The 21,482-nt window shown below is 38.7% G+C and overlaps 1 protein-coding gene across 1 annotated transcript; it reads left to right on the top strand.

Annotated features, from left to right (window-relative positions):
• The first annotated feature begins 12,868 nt into the window (after positions 1-12,868).
• On the top strand, positions 12,869-19,221 carry LOC111905984 (phragmoplastin DRP1E). The gene is made up of 15 exons (XM_023901718.3): positions 12,869-13,266; positions 14,107-14,170; positions 14,269-14,376; positions 14,522-14,623; positions 15,114-15,164; positions 15,253-15,314; positions 15,547-15,637; positions 15,740-15,804; positions 16,006-16,200; positions 16,937-17,056; positions 17,155-17,225; positions 17,338-17,563; positions 17,649-17,699; positions 18,253-18,720; positions 18,844-19,221. The coding sequence occupies exons 1-15, from the start codon at positions 13,126-13,128 to the stop codon at positions 18,970-18,972; spliced, it is 1,944 nt and encodes a 647-aa protein (XP_023757486.1). The 5' UTR covers positions 12,869-13,125; the 3' UTR covers positions 18,973-19,221.
• Positions 19,222-21,482: the final 2,261 nt, after the last annotated feature.

Below are 21,482 nucleotides of genomic sequence, written 5' to 3'. Positions count from 1 at the left end.
TATTTTGACGGATTAACCAAAAAGTAACTACTAATTGAAAGTTCGTTGTTGATTAAAAATTGACCAATAAAAAAAAAGACAAAATTTCAAAACTAGTTCTTGTTTTTTTTATTTGGTTAAGATCCAAATTTAAAAAACTTGCAGATTTAATCATTTTAGCCTAGTTTTATGGAGTCTTTGTTTAAACTAAAAAAAATTATTATAGATTTCTACCTTATTTTTAATAACTTATTTAATATTTTAAAAATATTAAAAAGAAACAAGCCCACTATCTATCCCCCTCCTGTAGACCCTACCACCATCTCCTTCGTCTTTTAAGCATGTATTTTCCAGTTGCAGGTATCCACACAACCCTAAACTAACAATTGATGAACCTAAAAAGTAAGGATGAGCAACGGAAATTGGTAATAACTTTCAGAACCGGAACTGTCTCGAAATCATCTTAAGCGGAGGTATGATTGAGGTGTTCCAATTATGGTTATTGAGCAGTGTGTTTGCGCCGGTGGTATGGAATCACATCCGGGTTGGATGTCTGCTGAGGTCATGGAAGGAGTTCCGAGCGTGTAGGGCCAAAGAGGCTCGGAAGGGATGCAAGGATGGAGCCTTGGATTCCCAGTTTGGTATGAACAAGAAATCATGCATGCAGTGGTAATTTATCCTGTGGGATGTTTGGAGAAGTCGTCAGTGTGTCGGGTTTTCCCAACCCGAGAATGCTAGAGCCAGATCAGCATGTGTATGTGATTGCGGAGAAGAACTCATGGGAGTTGCCCTGAAGTTGAAGGATGTGTCATCCTGCCAGCATGGAAGGGATAGAGTTGGACTCAGAAAGGGAGCATGTTAAGTCTCAGCAGTGAATTCGGTGAAGAATATGTCTGGCGAGGAAAATGATAGCAGTGCGATACCGAGTCGAGATCCCGGTGGTTCAAGGTTATATCTAGCTCGTATGAGTCAAGTGATTGTTGCGATCTGGAACGAGTGAAGTACCATGAAGTGGTACTCGGTTGATAAGTGTGGTTATCAGAGGATGAAGCCGGTGGCCGGCTTGAGGCGGTGGTCAGGACACCACAGGGGAAGAGTTGGGTTTATAGGGTTTCGGTTGTAGTGATTGGAGAAACCTGGATCGGTTAATGCCAGGAGGTGCATTGCAAGAGTAGTTTCTGGAATTGTGTGTTGCAGCAGGCTTCGAGGACGAAGCCTAATTTAAGTGGGGGAGAATTGTAACATCCCGGAAATTTAGAAGTAAAGTTGAAGGGCTAAAAGTGTAAATAAGAAGGTCGACTCGGCGAGTCGATGGATAGACTCGGCGAGTCGAGTCGCGTTGCGGGTCAGATGTTAAGTGACTAACTCGGCGAGTCGCAGGGGTGGACTCGGCGAGTTGGTGCTGTATGGAGAAAACCCTAATCCCGGGAGTTGAGCCCTATATAAAGAACATAATACCCTCTCCCCAGCCTCTTTACTCTCCCTTGAAGTCCAGAAACCCTAATATTCGTTTGTGAGAGAATTAGAGAGCATTTGGATCTTAAAGGAGTGTTGTTGAAGAGATCCTTGAAGATTAAGAGGCTTGGAGCAAGGGGATTTGCAAGGCTTTGGCTTATTCTTCTGTTGGAGTCTTCTCTTGACGTAATGATTCGTTGCTTGAGCTGTTATCCATCTAGATCTATCATTTGTGGGATTTTTGGGAGTATATCTAGTGCTATCTTGAGTTTGGAGGTTGGATCTGTGGTTGCTACCTCAGATCTAGAGTAGTGATGATCCAAAAGAGCATAAAGTCTCTGTTCAAGAGTTGTTGATGAAGCCTTTTGGTCCCAAACCCTAGCCCAGGAGTGTATTATGCTTAGATCTCTTTGGATTCACGTAAAGTTTGCAACTTTATGTGAGGAACAACTTGTAGAAGGGTAGATCTATGGATTGGAGCCCCTGCATGGCTTGGAAAGCCACTGAATGGATTAAGAGCTAGTGGTACTCGGCGAGTCACATGGGTGTACTCGGCGAGTTGCTTAAAGATAGGCAAAAAATCGACGAGTTAGAAGAACAACTCGGCGAGTTGGTTGAAGATAGCCTTGGACTCAGCGAGTCTGTTCTTGGACTCGGCGAGTCTGGTCGTGAGGTCCTCACCTTTCCTGGTTGAGCTGTGAATCGGTGAGTCGAGGGACGACTCGGTGAGTTGAGCAGGAAGTGACTCTGAGTTCGTGGGACTCGGCGAGTCTTAGGGCGACTCGGCGAGTTGGGTCGCGATATGGGAGTTTTCAGAGCATAGGGACTCGACGGGTCAGCGGGCTGACTCGGCGAGTAGAGTCAATCAGGAAGTTTGACCTTGACCGAGGACTTTGTCTTTGACCAAGAGTTGACCAGTTGGCTTCCAGGGGTATTTTGGTAATTATTGGTATTTATTGAGTTCAGTCTTTTGGTATTATCAGTGGTGGAGTTCGTGCCGGAGGTTGGAGCATCGTGATCTTATCTTCTCAGTCAGCAGTTGCGAGGTGAGTTATCCTCACTATATCAACAGGGTGTAAGGCACCAAGGCCGACCCTTATCGGATTGTAATCCGGGTATCGTTGTTATGTTACTGCTTTGCTATGTTTGCATCCTGGTAGTTAGGATGGTATATGTTAGAGACCCGGTTAAGATCGGTATCCTGGTATATAGGATGATGCTATGCTAGTGACCAGTTAGGTCGGTATCCTGGTTAGGATGATGTTATGTTATGTGATCTGCTAGATCGGTTTGATTGGATGCGTATTGTTATATGATTGTATGTTTATGTGCACATGGTTGTTGGACTGGGGTTGGGTTGAGGCGGGTCCTTCTTTGTGCTGTAGGCCAACATACCCAGGGCGGACCGGTTATCCCGAAGGCCCAGCAAGCAGTCCGGATAGGCTGTAGTCCCCACGAGGGCGGACCAGACGTATAATGCCCCTACCAAGCTTATGATCAAGTTTCTCAAGAACCATATTTTGTTTGGTCCATTTGATGCCTTCACGGACGTTGTTCCTGTTTCTACAGTCTTCAAGTGTGTTTTTTCTACATACCGTCCATTGGAGAACCCTCAAGAAATGCATCTCAACCTTATCAATGATTCTTTGGTCATCTTGACCAAAGAGAAGTTCTTGTCCGCCATTGATCTTTTGATTCACCCCTCCATCAAGATTTTCACACCATCACTATCTGACATCACCACCACACTCTACCAGATGGGTTATCAGAAACCAATCCGAGGGATTAGTGAGTTTAAGAAGAACCAACTGTCTGCGGTTTGGCAGTTTGTGTGTCACTTCGTCATTCGCTGCTTATCCGTTAGAACCGGAGGCATTGACAACATGGGTTTGAAGCTGCTTGAATTGGTATGGAGCATCTACACAGGCCACGATGTCAACTATGGCCAGATTCTTTGGGATGATTTTCTTCAATATATCCCCAAAGAACACCAAAGGGAGAACCTAACAGAGCTCACATTTGCTCGATTCTGGTCACTGTGCATCTCAGACTTGCATACGGATGCTGGCATTGACATGAGGAGTGACATCAACTTCTTTGTCACTAAGGATCTCAAAAGGTACAATCCCTCTTCTGATCAAACTTTATTTGGACCTATCCTCAGGCTTCCCACCCACATTCTTACTTTGCTTGGTCTTGAGACTGCTGATGTCTCAGACCACATAGAGGCCACGAAGGATATTGCCCCATACCCTTCTACCCCACCTCTTCCATCCGCAACCATTATCCCTGAGGGTACCGCAGTCCCCTCTTCTACTACACTATCTAACCTTTCTCAAAGGAGAAAGACAGCGGCATCCAAGAAGAAACATAGCACACCTAAGAAGGCTGCTCCAAAACAAACCGCACCCTTAAAGAAACGCAAAACCAAACCCACCACTGTATCGAGCAGTGACTCTGAGGAAGATAGACAACTGATATCTATCCTCAAGAAAAGAAAAATCACTGAAACCTCTAGCCATATGCATGACCGGATCGATACTGAAGCCTATCAACAGGCTCCGGTAGTCCTTGGGATGGCCGCACATCCATTCAATACCACACTTGAATACCACTCAAGCTCATCATGTGAGATTGTTTCATCATCTTCATCATCTGAACGTGGAGACAGCCCCCCCCCCCCCCCCCCCCCCGTTATATCTCAAGTAGATAAATCTGGACATCGCCCTAAGGTCTCCAGGGCTTCCCGACTACATATTTTTTCTTCCAAGGAGTTAGACTCCATCCTTTTGAATATATCCCAAACACTTCAAACACCAATCCATCCGCAGGGCACTTCTTTCGCCCATGCCAGAACTGGGCTGAGGCCAGACTTGACCACGGGTCAAGGAGACCAAGGAAGCCCAGGAAATCCTACTCTTCTTCCATCCTTTACAGGTGGTTTAGGCACGGTGAGCACATATGTGCAAGGATCCGTGAGCCCAAGGGCCACCTTGGTGCGTACCCAAAGAATTGACGGTGATGAATCAAGTGATTCTTGGAGTCGGTATCAGCCAACTACTGATGCCGAAATCAAGAAATATGCTGCCTTTAGAAGGGCCTTCCAAGCCCGCAAGGAGCAACAGGTCAAACAACAACAACAAAAGGAACAAGAAATACTGTCTGTGGCTAAGTATTGGGCAAATACCATCAGCAATGCCCATACTGCTGCCACAATCCAAAAGGTTCAAAACTGGATGGATCAAATGGCAGAAACTATGATGAAAGCTCAAGCTTCAGGTGCAGCCGCAGTTACCTCCAAAGTTCCTCTTACTCCAACTCCTATTCCATCTCCCACAGTCAACCCATCTCAAGACGAAGAGCCTGCAATTGAACTCAGCTCAGCCCCTATCTTCGGTCTTGATGGACGACATCCAAGAGGTCAACAAACCAAACCCTTCAGATGACGACCTAATGATGTTTGAAGAAGAAGAGGAGTCCAGTGGTTCTCAACATTCAACTTTAAAGCCTAAAGAAAAGAAAAAGAAGAAGAAGGATGTTGTCACCAGGAAGGAATTCCTAAGTCTCCAAGCCAAAGTAGATCAAATTTTGGCTGCAGTTAAACCTACCCAACCTCCGCCTGAAGACACTCCAAGACCGTAGTTATTGATTGAGCGCATTGAACGACTTGAGTCGAGAGAGCGTATGGCTGCTGAGCGCATCTCTCTCAAGGTAGAAATGGGGATTCGGTCCCTTGACAACAACCGCAGGGCTAACCATCAGGACTTCATGGCTGCTGCGGAACGCCTCATTACTGAGGTGACCGCAATCAAATAGGATCTTCAAGCAGCCATTGCAGATCAAGCTACACAATCTCAGAAAGTGATGGATAAGACTCATACTGCTTATGAGTCCACTATCTCTGTTCTTCATGCAACTATCAACCGAATGCATAAATCCCTTACCTCTAATTTCCATGGCCCTGAGATCCTCCAGCTTACCAAAGACATACACAAGCTGCTCTTCAACTCCTCCACCCTTAACAATTCCCAATTGGCCGAGTCTATAAAAGCTCACTTTCAAGAAGTCTGTGCCAAGGTGGATGGACTTAAGCAATGGCTTGAGGAAGCACCTCCGTTGCATCCCTCAAGAGGGGTAAGTGAAGATGAAGAAGTCCATCATTCTGATACTTCCATTCATCAGAGTCCTCCCCTCACCACTGAAAAAATCCCCACACCGCAGCCCTCTCCACCACCATCTCCAAAAGATACTACCAAAAATTTTGAGACTCCTCCTCACCTAAAAAATCTTGAGGAAAACATGTCATCCGCAAGCTCTACAGACTCCCCTGCCACAGCCCAAAGAAAACATGACTGGAAGGCGGCCAAGCTTGCTGAACTCATATGGAGAGAATGCGGATTCGATACTATGATTGATGAGTCGTTGATTAACTCATGGGTCAATCCGCTCCGCAGGCTACTTGATGAAGACTACACTCCACATCTCACATATGCTGAACCCCCTTCTGATGGATATTGGGATATTCCAATCTCTCCCAATGCCAAATATTTTGCAGTATTTGAGTCATTTGAATGCAGTCTCCCTGATCACAAACGACTGCCAATGGAGTTTGAAAGACTTAATCGTTTTTATGCTAAGCATGACTCCTCTGTTGAAAACATATGGTCTAATGATAGACCATCCACAGTCAAGAACTACAAGATGCGGAAGTTCATGAAGGCTGACTTCGTTCAGTATACCCTTACCAGAAAAGAGCATGACTACATCGCACTCAGGCAGACTTCCCAAGCATGAATCCAGAAGAAATCTTCCTTATTGCCAGGGTGTTCCAGAACAAGGCAGAAAAGCACCCGAAGATGCAAATGGCGCTTGATAAAGCCAAATCCTTTCTGAGGGATACAATTTGTGACTTCGCCAAGATTGATGCGGATATCCACCCCACCATCATCAAGAAGTTTGATCTCCCCCCACTTGAACCTATGCCAATGCCTACCGAAGGCTTCGAAGAAAGATCACTAGGCGCAACAAACTTTCCTGAACTTGGTATCATATTCAAACGGAAGGCTGACAACGTCAAATACTTCATTCCGATGAATGCTATGCACCGCCTGCCCAAGAAACAACTTGACATCTGCAAGACCGCAGTTGAAAGATCGAAGCATACTACTGCAGAAGTCAAATTTGAAATTTCAAGAAGAATCATATGGCTTGAAAATGTCAGGAAGTTCTGGTGGATTCTGATAAAGTTCTTCAAACTTGATAGCTGAACCGGAGTTAAAGAGGTCACTTAGGGGGAAATTGTTGAAACATAAAAGTGACCCTCTTGAACTCAGCTGCCGCAACCATTTCTCTACTGCAACGGTTCAGCATCCGCAATCAATTCAGCACAAAGAGACAGCTCTTCATCAGCAACCGCAATCAATCCGCAGTCTACTTAATTACTTTTCTTATCTTTATGTAATACTCTATTATCCAGGATGCCTTGCACGGCTGCTCATAGAGTTGTAGTTTAGTTCTGAGACTTTATAAATAGAGACTCATTCTGATGTATTAAATAACTACTTACTCTTGAATTTCTTCTTCAACCATCTCTCTTATCACTCGATGAATTGTGAATTATTCTGAATATATTTCTCCAAGTTATCTTCTTCCTCTCTCTATCTTTCTACTTTTCTTACTCTAAATTGTTACTAAAACATATCAAACTATAACCTCTCTCCGGAGCAAGTCTTTAAGACTTAATCACTAAGTTTGATCTTCCTTATTAACTCGGAGTGAATGCATTCCTTGTTACGAATCAACTTAAGTGTATTCTTGATATAACAATTGTTGTCATTTATATTTCTTTACTTTCTGCAACTAACTATCTAACTATATTGTTGTTGAGCTTTAAGATCCTTTGAGATTAACTATTCCGCAATATACTTGTTCTAACGTTTGTTCAAGTGTGTCTCGAAGTTTTTCTCTCAACAATAACCATTTATGTTTTAAAGTTCAAAATTAGCTAAAGTAGACCCAATGTTTTTTAATTATGTTGAATTAGTCACTACAACCGGATATCTCGTGTTCTCCAAAGAGATCGTCGGTGTTCAATGGAATTAACCAGTGTGATGATGATTAATCACAAACAGTACAATTATTTTTAATGATATATTTTGATTTTTATGATAGTAAAAGTTGGTTTTTGATGATGAACAATTAAGTTCAAATGAACTTAATTATAACGGTGATTACCTATATTATTTGGGTGTTTAATCCAGTCTCGTGGATAGTATGGTTGCAAAACCTTTTACTTTTCATGTAAATGTTTTTTTTTCTAACTCATAGCTGGAAGAAATTGTAAGTCTCGTATCTAGTGTACGAGATGGGTGCAATGTTTGTTATTTTTTATGTAATTGTCTTTTTCTAGCTCATTGCTAGTGGTTTGAATAAACTTCAGTTGTTCATAAGGAAAATCCAGTCATTCGTTGGGTTTAGTGTTTGTTTATAAATTCCTTGTGATTTTTTGGGTTTGGTGTTTTAATTTTATCTATGGTTGTCAATTTGCGATTTTAAATTGACTAGTTGGTATCATTCTAGTTTAAGTGTTTCATTTTTATTTGTAGTTTCTTGTAATCATTCTTGATTAAACATCGCTCTACTTTATGATATTTTTGGGGATACATGCTAATTTCATCAATCTAACATTTATGGGGTTGATGGCACTTTTTGTTTGCTGATAATAAGGGAGTATTACTCATCTATGGTGAATTATGTCAAAGGTAGTTATACGCTTGGAGGAATAAAGACATGTGGTTATCTATGAGATGACTTGTGTCGGAAAATGATGGATGGCTGAATGGTTGGGTATGTTTAAGTATGATAATAATGATATGTTTGTATATGTTTTAGTGATAGAGGATACAATAAGGTTACTAATGATGATGGTTATGATGATAATAACAGTAATACCAATTATGTATAAGGATGACCAATATCTCATCATTTCTGGATTTGATCAAAGAGGCTCAGACGGAGGGGTTCAAAAAGGAAAACTGGAAGAAGGAAAATACCAGGGGTCAAATTGATAGATTCATTACCGACAGTCAAGGGCTTTTGACCCAATGAGGCCGAGCTTGGATTCCAATTTTCGGGGGAAGTCCGTTAGACATTATTAGAGGAGGCACGTAAGTCTAGGTTTTATATTCATCCTGGAGCCACCAAGATATATTGAGACATGAGGCTCAGTTATTGGTGGCCTTGCATGAAGCTTCGGTTGTCGGATGGTCGTCGCTTGCAAGAGGAGATGGGTGTAGCGACTTCTGGTAATGTCGATCTGTTGGGTCGACAGTGGTCTTAAATCGGAGCAACATGTAACTACCGATAGTACCTTGGTTCAATTGTTTCGTCGGGGCTGTGACATCTTGGTAAGAAAAGCTTTGCATGGAGTGGTACGACTGGAGAATACCTCCTCGAAAATATGAGAAGGGAGTTGGGTCAAGTGGGTCCCACATGAAGATACCCTTGTTTGTTTTGGCAACCTTTGAGCTAACTTTCCCAATGGTTGGTCGGTTAAGAGGAGGCATGTGTACCTCCTTATTGACCAATGGTTCCTCTTATACCCCTTCTCCCCCCTTTCTCTCTCTCTATCTCTTTCTCTCTCTCTCTCTCTATCTCTCTCTCTCTCTCTCTCTCTCTCTCTCTCTCTCTTTCTCTCTCCCTCTCTTTCTCTTTTCTTTTTTATTTACCAACAATGAGTTGTAAGCTAGTGTAACACCCCAGATTTTAAACCAATATTTTTTTTCATTTTTAACTTACCAAAATAAAGTTTCACAAACCAAGTCATCAAAATTATAAAGTGTCTAAAACATACATCATCACAAAATATCAGAGTATCTCAAACTGTCCTAGTAACAAATCTTTCAGCGAGTGTGTACAATCAGACATTCGCTTTCTCGCGGTCCTCAAAAGTACCTTAAACTCATAAATCAACATCTGTAAGCACGAAACTTAGCTAGTTCCCTAAAATACCACATACATCACATCATAAATAAATAATTATGGGTTATCAGCAACCTTGGGGACTATCAACAATCCCAGTGGGCAACAACACACACTAAGGGTTATCAGCAACCTTGGAGACTATCTACAATATTAGTCACACATAAACAACATAATACCAAAATAACAGTAGACCCAATTAGTCATCGCAAATTACAACTATTCTACCATACAGGTAAGAATAAGTGAAGAGACTCACCCGATACTGATGTCAAGTAAATCTCACACCTGAACTGTCGGAATTAGACTCCGCCTAATTAACAAAATAATTAACCCTAATTAATAATTAATGTCCATAACTCAACTTGCGAGTCCAAATCCCACAGCTAATTCCCTTAAGGTCAAAAAGACCATTTTGCCCTTCTTATGGCCCAAAACCCTAAATCTTGACCAAAGGTTAAAAGTCAACGAAAGTCAACTGCCCAGTGCGTACATTGGGTGCACTCTCTCTTACGCGGGGCATGCTATTCTATCAGCGATTCATCGGGGGACGGGACTAGCTACGCGATGCGTAGCTTGTAGTACGCCCGATGTACTCTGCCTGACCCAAATTCACCAACTTTTATGTCTTAATCCGTTAAGACAGTTATCCCAACTTCAGATCTAACCATCCTAGGGTGTCTTAACCCATAAAGTTATCGACTTTAAGCCTTTTCATGGCTAGAAAAGACTTAATGCAACAAACTTTAACTTCCATTACACTCTAAGTCACTTTTCTCATGCATGGGCCATGGGAAATGATCAAGCAACCATTTTTATGAATCTACAAGTCCTAAAATGCATGAAAGGACAACTAATATTCTCTGGAGTGCTCCAAACTCATAAAGGTCCAAACTTTAAGACAAAATGCTCATAAAACTCATCCATGGAGATCAAAAAGGAAATTCATCAAGATATAAACTTTATACTTGAAAAAGATGCACAATGAGGAGTAGTTTCTGGATCCAAGGGCTTGCAAGAAACACCACCTTCTTCACTAGTCTTCTTCTTCAACGAAGCCAACAAAATCACCACCAAGCTTCAAGATCTTCACTCACAAGGAAAACACTCGAGATAGGGTTTGGAAGGAATGTAGGCTGACTATGGCAGGTCCAAGGGTGGGTTAATGACTTTAAATAGGGGTGAAACCCTAAAATTTTGGATTTTGGAGACTGTGATAGTACGCTCAGAGTACTGGCATGGACTCCTCGATTCGGATTTCTCACGAGTATGTTGCACGTACCCCTTTCTTACGTCCAACGTACGGCTGAACTGCAAAAGTTTAAACAAGAAGGGACCAAAATTAGGTTAAGGGTTAAGAAAAAAACACTTGATAATCGGATGTTACAATTATTCCCTACTAGAATTAGACTTCTCACACGAAGTTATCCTCGGGAAATAGATTAGGATAATGCTCACGTATCTCAGACTCGGGCTCACACATCTACTTTAAGCCTTTCCGGTGTTGCCACAGAACTTTGACCAAGTTCACTACCTTGTTCCTCAAGGTCTTCGCTCTCTAATCCATAATTGCCATGGGCTTCTCAACATAGTTTAAACGATCATCGGCCTGAATATCCTCTAAAGGGACCACACCTGTCTCGTCAACTATACACTTCCTCAATTGGGAAACACGGAATGTATCATGAATATGTCTCAACTCCTCCGGTAGCTCCAACCAGTAAGCCACTTTGCCCACATGAGCCAAAACTCGGAAATAGCCAATAAACCCGGGGCACAGATCTGTCCGCTTCCTGAAGCGGATAACACCCTTCTAGGGTGACACATTCAGAAACACCAAATCCCCCACCTGAAACTCTAGCTCAAAGCATCGCCGATCCGTATGACTCTTCTGACGGCTCTGGGTCATCAGCAATCTCTGTCTAACCTGCTGAATAAGCTTGGTCGTCTTGAGCACTACTTCCGTGCTCCTCATGATCCTCTGTCCAACCTCGCCCCAAAGAATAGGAGTCTGAAACCTCCTCCAATACAGAAGCTCAAAGGGGGCATGCCAATACTGGCATGACGGCTGTTGTTATAAAAAAAACTCAGCCAACGGGAGATATGAGTCTCAACTCCCACCAAAGTCAATGATACAGTCACACAACATATCCTCGAGCGTCCGAATAGTCTGCTCGCTCTGCCCGTCCGTATGAGGATGATATGCAGTACTGAAATGTAGCCGGGTACCCAACTCCTCGTGAAACCTCTTCCAAAACCTTTAAGTAAAACAAACATCCCGGTCCGACACAAATCGAAGTCGGTACCCCATGCTGAACCACCACCTCTCGAACATAAATCTTAGCCAATTTCCCCGCAGAAGAGCTTTTGCTAATGGATAGAAAGTGAGCACTATTCGTCAAACGATCCACTATCACCTAGATATCATCAACACCCATCGTAGTCCTCGACAACTTCGTAATAAAATCCATGGTGATCTACTCCTACAAGACCGATCATAAAAAACTCCTCATATAAGGTTAATTTGAAATAGTTTTCAAATAAAATATTTTAAAATAACCTTTGATAAATGAAAAGTCCAAAAACAAAATAGTTTTCAAATAAAAATAATAGGTCAAATCATAAAAGGATAGAATATTATTTAGTAAAATAAAAGCCTAAATTTCTAAGCTAAAATATATCGATCTCTGAGTATGCTTATCTTCTCCCTCCGTCAAAACACTGTTTCTCTAGTTACTCACCTAAGTACATATCAAACTATTACGATGTAAATGGAACGCCTAATGAGTCACAAATATCAAATAAAAATATATAAATGAACACAATTTCTATATTTGATAAGTAACCCTTCACATGAACACGATTTAACATAATACTTTGGAACACAAATTAGGTAAAAATTGCTTTATACACTAAATATGGTAATATAAGTATGAAACATTTAAATCATAATCCAATGCATGAAAGAGAGACTGATGATTAACACAAAACATATTAACACAACAAATTTCAACTTTAGATACTAAGTAACATGTGGTAATATAGGTATGTGTGATACTAAGTAACAAAATCAGAACGGGCTTAAACACACTAGTCTCCCATTAAACTCAGGGATATGCATCACTTTATAATGTATTTAAAACAATTGTAGATACTCTAATCCTATTGCAAAATTTATATAAAAAAAAGGTAGATATGCCATTTTATTAAATGCATTATCTTGTTTTTGTGGTTTTCCGTGGTTTCAAAGACCATAAATATGTAGTTCTTCAATAATCCATATAAATTAGTTCTTTCGGAAACAAGATCGCACCACATGGATAAATTTTCCAATTAACACTGAGGAATAAAAGGCTAAATAAATATTCCAAAGGAATGGGAGTCCCACCCAATTAAAATAAATGACAAAAAACGAAAAAAATTCAAAAACTGCACAAAGCGCAAGTTAGCTCCTCTCTATATTTCACGGTCACATACATTTCTGATTTCTCGTTTCCTTCGCGACCAATTCACTGCCAGTTCAAAATTCATACCCCCTTCTCTCTCTAGATCTTCTCTCTCTACAATCCGATCCCGATTCTTCATCTCAAATTCGTATACGCTAAGAGGGAGAGCTTGGCGTCTCTGCAGGGATCTGATTTCATCTAGTAGGGTTTTTGACTTTCTTGATTTGGTTTCGAAAGAAGTCTACCGCTACTATCATCAGCAGTTATGGCAACCATGGAGAGCTTGATTGGTTTAGTAAATCGTATACAAAGAGCTTGTACGGCTCTCGGTGACTACGGCGGCGGAGATTCCACTTTCTCTTCTCTTTGGGATGCCCTTCCATCCGTTGCAGTTGTCGGTGGTCAAGTATGTTTTATCTTCGATCTCCTTCACCTTTTATGCAAATTTGAATTTATAGATAATTAAGTGTGTTTAAGACCGTTCTGATTTTGTTTGCGAGACGGCAGATTAAGATCGTCCTACCATGTTATTTGTTCGATCCGCTCATATTTCTGATGAAACGCGGTTTTACAACATTGTTTTCAGCAAGAGGGGAAAAAATAGCCTTCTAGGTGTTCTAGGTGTCGGGTAAGAGGTGTAGCGATTGGTTGTCTAGATCTCTTCTATTTAGGCCGGCGATTGGATTGCAGTGATAAATAGAATTCATCTGGATATGCGTTTTGTATGTGAGAGGGCACATAGCTCGGCAACATTTGTGAATAAATGTTAGTATTAGATTGTTTACTGGCTTTGTTTGAAAACGTGGAAGTCTTTACTTTGAACTGGAATTAAAACTCATGTTGTTAAGATCTAAAATTGAAGTTTTTCAAAACATAATTTTGTTTTCCCTGTAAAGTATTCGTTAGAGTTTTGAAGTTTTTTGAGAGGAATTACCAATGAATTTAGGTTGGAGTGGGAGAGAACGCCAAAATGGATATGAAACTTTCAGATTTCTGGTTACTTGGTTTCTGTAGAAAATAGGAGACAGTTGTTTGACAATTATCCTTCTTGTTTCTTTCCATGTAGAGTACTTCATGCCTTCATATTTTGGTCAAAGTTGAAGCATCCTTTAAGTCTTTAACTTGTATTTGTTTGCAGTTCAAATTGTTTATCTGTCTATTTACAGTTTATTTATGTAGTTCTACTTTTTCTATCTCAAATATTTATGCTTTGCTTGTTTGTAACCTGTAATTGGCCTGATCACAGAGTTCTGGAAAGTCTTCAGTGTTGGAGAGCATTGTTGGGAGGGATTTTCTTCCTAGAGGATCTGGTTAGTTGTTTATTTCTTATTATCTTAAGCTCTATGATTATATTTTTTCTTTCATTGGCCCCTTTAATGTCTTAATCAATAATACATGTCTATATCAGGAATTGTCACAAGGCGTCCCTTGGTTTTGCAGCTACATAAGACAGAAGGGAGGCAGGAAGAGTATGCTGAGTTTGGACATTTGCCTCGCAGGCGTTTCACTGATTTTGGTATGTGAAGTGACTTCTTCTGATTTTTGTACATTTTTTAAACAAGTTTAATTACTTCGTGGTATACTTCAACGCCTATTTAAGCTTTGTGGTGCATTATTGTAAGACACTAGTGCTCACTTGTAATTTTTTAACCTTTCTACAGCATTGGTACGCAAAGAAATTGCAGATGAAACAGACAGAATAACAGGGAAATCAAAACAAATCTCTCCAATTCCAATCCATCTCAGTATATACTCACCGCATGGTATATCTTCTTGATGTACAACATATAATCTTGTGCTATTCTGTTTCAAATAAATATCATGACCTGGTTTTCCCATGTTTAATTATTTATGTGTTAAATGCATGAAACAACAATGTACTTTTGTCGGTTTCTTTATTGTAGCCCCCTATTTTTATTTTTTCGTATTATAAAATTGTACTTTGAAAAATCTACTCGATTGTAGCAATGTCATAATTTTCATTGCTATATTGGGCAAGTTTTTCGAAGTGTAATGTCCTAATAAGAAAAAAAAATTAAAGTAGAATGCTAGAATTAGGTGAATTTTCAAAAAAATAATGGTTAAATAAGGAAAAAGAAATGTACAAAGCTATGAACTTGTAATAGAAAGAAATGAAAGTAGGATGCTATGATACACAAATATATTAAAGTACATTGCTATTTCTAACATTTAGCTCTGTAGTTGTATATGTCTGTTGTGATACTGATGCCTGAGCATGTTTTCCTTATCCAGTTGTCAACTTAACATTGATTGATTTACCTGGATTGACAAAGATTGCTGTTGGTATATTCTCTCTACCTTTCCTCTTTGTTTTTGGATTCATTTGTTGGCATGAGATTCATCTAATATTAAATGCCGATTTTCTTTGCAGAGGGACAATCTGAAAATATTGTCGAAGACATTGAAAACATGGTGCGGCTTTACGTTGAGAAGGTAATGTTAATTTTTCTTTTACTTTTGTTACTGATCTTTGACAAGTATTATTGGTTCTCTTCTCTATGTGTGTATGTATGTGCATGCTTATTTTGAGTAAAATGAAACTAATTTTGCTCTGTATCAGTCACATGAAGCCATAGATAGATGGTAGTTGTGAGATTAGATAAACTCTGATATTTAAGAAAGAAGTTAGCTATCCATAATGCTAGATATATTTCATGGTTTACAGCCAAACTCGATTATTTTAGCAATATCTCCTGCCAATCAAGATATTGCCACATCAGATGCCATTAAACTTGCTAAGGAGGTGGATCCTACAGGTACCCTTACTTTACCATTATAACATATGTTGTTTTGCTTTTGCATATTATTATTATTTTGTGGTGCTATTACATCTTTTATACATTTCTCGACTTGACTAGGTGAACGGACATTTGGAGTGCTGACAAAGCTTGATCTCATGGACAAAGGAACTAATGCTTTGGATGTAAGATCCCATCTTCTCTCTTTCTCTTCACGGATTCCAAGGGAATTGGAATTCCTTTAGATTTCATTACTCGTCAAGGAGCTCACTATGCCGTGGGGGGTGGAAGGAATTCAATTCAGTTCCATTCCTTCCCTTCCCTTATTTGTTAAAAGAGCAGAATAGCCCCAATTCCGATTCTGATGTAATGGTATTCTTTTATAGGTTCTTGAAGGCAGAGCTTATCGTCTTCAACATCCATGGGTGGGGATTGTGAATAGATCCCAAGCTGATATCAACAAAAATACTGATATGATGTATGCAAGGAGAAGGGAGAGGGAGTATTTTGCTACAAGTCCTGACTATGGACATTTGGCCAATAAAATGGGTTCAGAATATTTGGCAAAACTTCTGTCACAGGCATGTTCTCTTCATTTTTTATTTGTGCATGCTGCTTCTTGAACCTCACTGACTTTTAGCATATAGTTATTGCCATTAGAAGATGTCTTTTCAAGGTATATAGTACACTTGTTGCTGGAAAAGAGGGTGCTTAAATACTCTTTATTTTTTGTGCTAAATGCAGAAAGTAACAACATACTTTCATTTATTATATCATCTTAGTTTTTATTCTTACTATTAGAACGATATGCTTTCAATTTTTCGATTAATAAGACATTGTACTTGAAGACTCTACCCAATTATAACATTGTAGTATTAATCCTTTTGTCATCAACACGTTGTACTTTGAAGTTTCTACCCAATTATAACAGTGAAAATTGCTTTGTATTTGGACGACATTATAATTGAACTGATTTTCAAATACAATGCTGCAATAGGAAAAAATGAAAGTAGAATGCTATAATAAACAAATACATGTAAGCACATTGCTATGGTGATATAAGTGGTGTTTGATTGGATAAAATGATGTCGGGTTAAGTTAAAATATTTGAAAAAATCAGGGTGAATTTAGAGAAGTGGAAAGAATCAGTAAATGAGGGCAAATTTGTAAAAAATGGGGAAAGCCTCACTTCCATGAGTGTTTGCATCAATTAAGACAGAAACATCATACAAGTCTTTTTCTCTTACGATACTTGATGCTTCTTTTGTATTTCACACAAAGTTTCACATGAAAAAGGATGGTTTTGTTTATATGCAGCATTTGGAAACTGTAATCAGACAAAAGATACCAGGCATCACTTCCTTGATAAACAAAGGTATCGATGAGATGGAGGCAGAGTTGGATCGTCTTGGGAGGCCAATTGCAGTTGATGCAGGGGTCAGCAGCTTTTCTGATTCCATCATTACTACAATTTGTTATAATAAATGTGTCACTAACTAGTAACTGCCCCCCCTCTCTCTCTCTCTCTCTCTCAGGCTCAATTGTACACCATCTTGGAACTATGCCGTGCTTTTGACAAAATATTCAAGGAGCATCTTGATGGAGGGTAAGCATTAAATCAAAAAACAAACAAACACTCATATATCAAATGAAAAAGAAGCAGCAGCTTAATTTATGTAATTTAGCATTTGAAGTTGTTTGTAATTGTATTGTGTCAGGCGTCCTGGAGGTGACCGAATATATGGAGTATTTGACAACCAGCTTCCTGCTGCTTTGAGGAAACTTCCATTCGATAGGCATCTTTCCCTACAGAATGTGAGGAAAATTGTTTCAGAAGCTGATGGTTACCAGCCACATTTGATTGCTCCTGAACAAGGTTACAGGCGTCTTATCGAGGGCTCATTGAATTATTTCAGGGGACCCGCTGAAGCTTCTGTTGACGCCGTAAGTCAGTCATTTCTAATACACTTTCATTTTGACATCTGTATACATGACTTACGTGGAGATCTTTATTTATTATTTTATTTAGGTGCATTTTGTCCTAAAAGAACTTGTCAGGAAGTCAATTGGAGAAACCGAGGTTAGATTCAACAAACATAATCGTCTTTTATGGCCTTTCTTAGTTTGTGATGTGTTTGGTGTGTGCTTCAGACCGGTACTAAGACCGATGTCAATAGGACAGCTGGAATTGCAAATTTTTTTTTTTTTTTGTCCCAATCAGAAAGGTGGGGCATGGACGCTTTCTTGATGTTTTTTCTGTGTAAAGAGACGTAAATGCCCTTATCATTCTCATCATTGTGAATATCTGTAGAAGGCTATTTGTGTCACGACTCGTCCCGTTTAACAAACACAGGCTGCATTTGTTACACGGAACAGGAATCGAACAAACTTTCTAGGGATAAATGATGAAAAATATAATGGCATTTATGTCTTTTTACAGACAAAAGATGGAGAAATCGTCCATGCCCCACCTTTTTGATTGGGACAAAAAAATTTGCAATTCTTCTCCCATTGATACCAGTCTAAGTCTAAGTCCCAGTCCAATGGATTCTGTCGGGTGTAACAGATGGGGCCCAGTAGAATTGATAGCATTTATGTTTAAATGGTAATATTTAATTGTTTGAGGATAACAGGAATTGAGGCGGTTCCCAACTCTACAATCCACTCTTGCTGCTGCTGCTGGAGAAGCATTAGAAAAATTCCGCGATGAAAGTAAAAAAACAGTGATACGATTAGTGGACATGGAGTCTTCATATTTGACCGTTGATTTCTTCCGGAAACTTCCACAGGAAGTTGAGAAATTAGGACCAGGGGGCCCTCCCCCACCTTCAGACCGCAGAGCCTCATCTGCTGACCGCAAGAACCCGCCACCTCCACCGCCTTCAGATCGTGGTGGTGACCGTGGAAATGCAGTTGACCCGCTAGGTGACCGTTATGCAGATGCACATTTTAGAAGGATAGGATCAAACGTATCGTCTTATATTGGTATGGTGTCTGATACGATTAAGAGCACGATTCCCAAGGCGGTTGTCTATTGTCAAGTTAAAGAAGCTAAGCAAAATCTACTCAACTACTTCTACACCCAGATTGGGAAAAAGGAGGTAATGGCAAATTGGCAATGCTTGTTATATTATTATGCTTTTTGTTTGTATATTATCTCTCTTAATCTGTGAAGTAAACTTTTGATGGTGTAAATTATCTCTCTTATCTATTATTATTTTCAGGGTAAACAACTGGCGGAGTTACTAGATGAGGATCCAAGTTTGATGTCTAAGAGACAAGACATTGCAAAACAACTTCAGTTATACAAATCAGCAAGGGACGAGATCGATTCTGTATCATGGGTGCGCTGAATCTGATTGATTACCAGGCTCTTTCTATTCTGGTGGACTTTTCTTGATGTCATTTTTTTGTTGCTCATTGTTTCACTTCACGCCTTTATTCTTGATTTTTAATATGGATATATGCTTGCTACATATATATAGCAGTTGACTTTTCGACCCAAGAATATATGTTGTACGTCTATAGAGAGAGATCAACGTATTGTTTCATGAATTATTTGTTGGGTGATATTAATGTCATGTATTTCTTATATCGGTAAATTAGGCTCAAACCATTGGTCAAAATTTTACAGCCAAACACTTGTACTTTATGTAAACACTTCTGAATTGGTTTTGAATCAAAAGCCTTTGAGTGACGTCATCTCTCGATGAATCAAAAGCCGTATAACTGCTAGAAAGGTTAAGGAAATTGCTATTCTCAGAACCATTATGTGTTTGGAATTATTCAAAAACTGAATGTATTAATGCCAAGTGGTTATGTATTTAGAGTGTAGGGCATGGGTCATAATGTTGAAGGGAGTTTTAATTTTCCAATCCTATTTGACACATCACTGCCCTCATCAGTTTTTATTATTCTTTTATTTCCACTATTTAAATTTTAAACCCATAACACATGAAACCATTCTTCTAACTCATTCAATTTTATTTTTCTTTTTATTAGTTTTAAAGTTTAAGTTTACTAATTTAAATTTTAAATTTTTTTTAACTAAACATAATATTTAATTAAAAAGAAGATATTAAAAAAAGGTTAATTAAATCATAAAACGACAAACAATTTAGAAGGTAAAAGTACAACAAAATTAAACTAGTTATCCAAAGATAGTATGTAGAATTGCTCAATATAATCACAAAAAAGTTAAACGAATGAAAATTACACAACTCATGGAGTATTTTTGGGTCCACTTCTTCGAATTGGAGATATCGCAACACCATCATCTTACAATATCATATTGTGTAATATAATGTAAGTATACTTTATATCCCATGTTTTGTTCGATGACATTGACCGTGCCAAATATTGTATTATGCTCCAATATGATTTGAGGACCCCAAAAGCACTTCGGATGTCCTTGATCGTTGATTCTTGTACCGCCTTGAACATTTTCTTTTTATCAGTAATGATGCAGAAAAATGATTTCATAAATGCCGTCCAACTTGGATATATCTCATTCTCAAGATAGGATCCATGTGTTGTATTCTTTAATTGCATGTTCGATGTCAATAAAACATCAAACATGTCTTGAGAACGCTTGTATTACTCAAACATTCGTTCCAATGAACCAATAGCTTAAACACTTATGTATCAAAATTATCGAATCCTGAATGATTATTGAGGTGGAAGTTCATGTACTAGTTTCGATGAATCATCGCCACTTGTCAGAATGTCTTTTCTTAAGATTTCTTTTTCTTTGTTATTATTATTTTTTTTTCAAAAGTTCAAAATCAAAAGCCAAAACTCTTGACACAATTTAATACCTTCTCAAACTCATGCTGTCGCCAATTTTTGGATTTCCATAGTTAAGCGATCAAAAACTTATATTACCTTTAGGCACATTAGTTTTCCATTAACTTTTATTCAATAAAACATTTTCAAAAGATCAACCTTTTGAAAAAAATTATTTTTAAATTAATTAATTTATCATTTATCTATCTTAAATGTTTTATAAATCCTCTTATATAATTTATCATATTTTAAAACATGTCATATTTCTGGAAATATAAAAGCCGATAAATCTTTTACATTTATAGTCGTAAAATAAAAGAAACGAACAAATATTATGTGAGTGCTATAAAAAAATGACGTTCAACAATAAGGTATCAAAAATATATACAATGATATAAAATAATATATATAAAAGATTAAACTTTTTTATAATTAATAAAAGATATACCCAAATTAAAACAAACATTAGCCAAACATCAAGTTTTTCCAATGTAGCCTACTATCCTTTATCATTTTGAAAGGTTGTGGTGTGCATTATCTAAATCACCCAAATCTATGAACCGAACGTCCATTCAGTTGAAAATTGAAATAAAGACATGAGAGCATTAAATACTGCAGTTGCCAGCAATCAGCATACATACAACGTACCCTTCTTGGCTTCTTCATTTCACGTGTCCATGCTTCATCCTCACATTCGTAACTTCAATGCGTTTTCTTCTCCACTTATCGTCTCATTCTCATCATATATATATTACTTATGTTTTTAAACATCAAACTTTCTGGTTACTTTTATGATATGCTAGTAGTGGTTGAAGATGCCCTGAAACATTATTATATAAATAGAGTACGTGGACAATTATTAGCCTATGCCAAGTGCAATAAATAAATATGTCCTCTTTTGTAACAAAAAGTAGCTATCATATTGACGTGAACATAGAATATATACACCTTTACAGGATTCCATGTTACATGTCAGTATTTCATTTAAATTATGGATGTAAAATCTTTTACTGTATACATTTCACCAAATTTTGATAAAACAATCATTACAGTTTTCTTTTTTTTTCAAATGGATCTT

The sequence above is a fragment of the Lactuca sativa genome, chromosome 7, assembly GCF_002870075.4.
Source record: "Lactuca sativa cultivar Salinas chromosome 7, Lsat_Salinas_v11, whole genome shotgun sequence".
Taxonomy (NCBI): Eukaryota; Viridiplantae; Streptophyta; class Magnoliopsida; order Asterales; family Asteraceae; genus Lactuca; species Lactuca sativa.
This window is presented reverse-complemented; position numbering and strand designations above follow the sequence as displayed.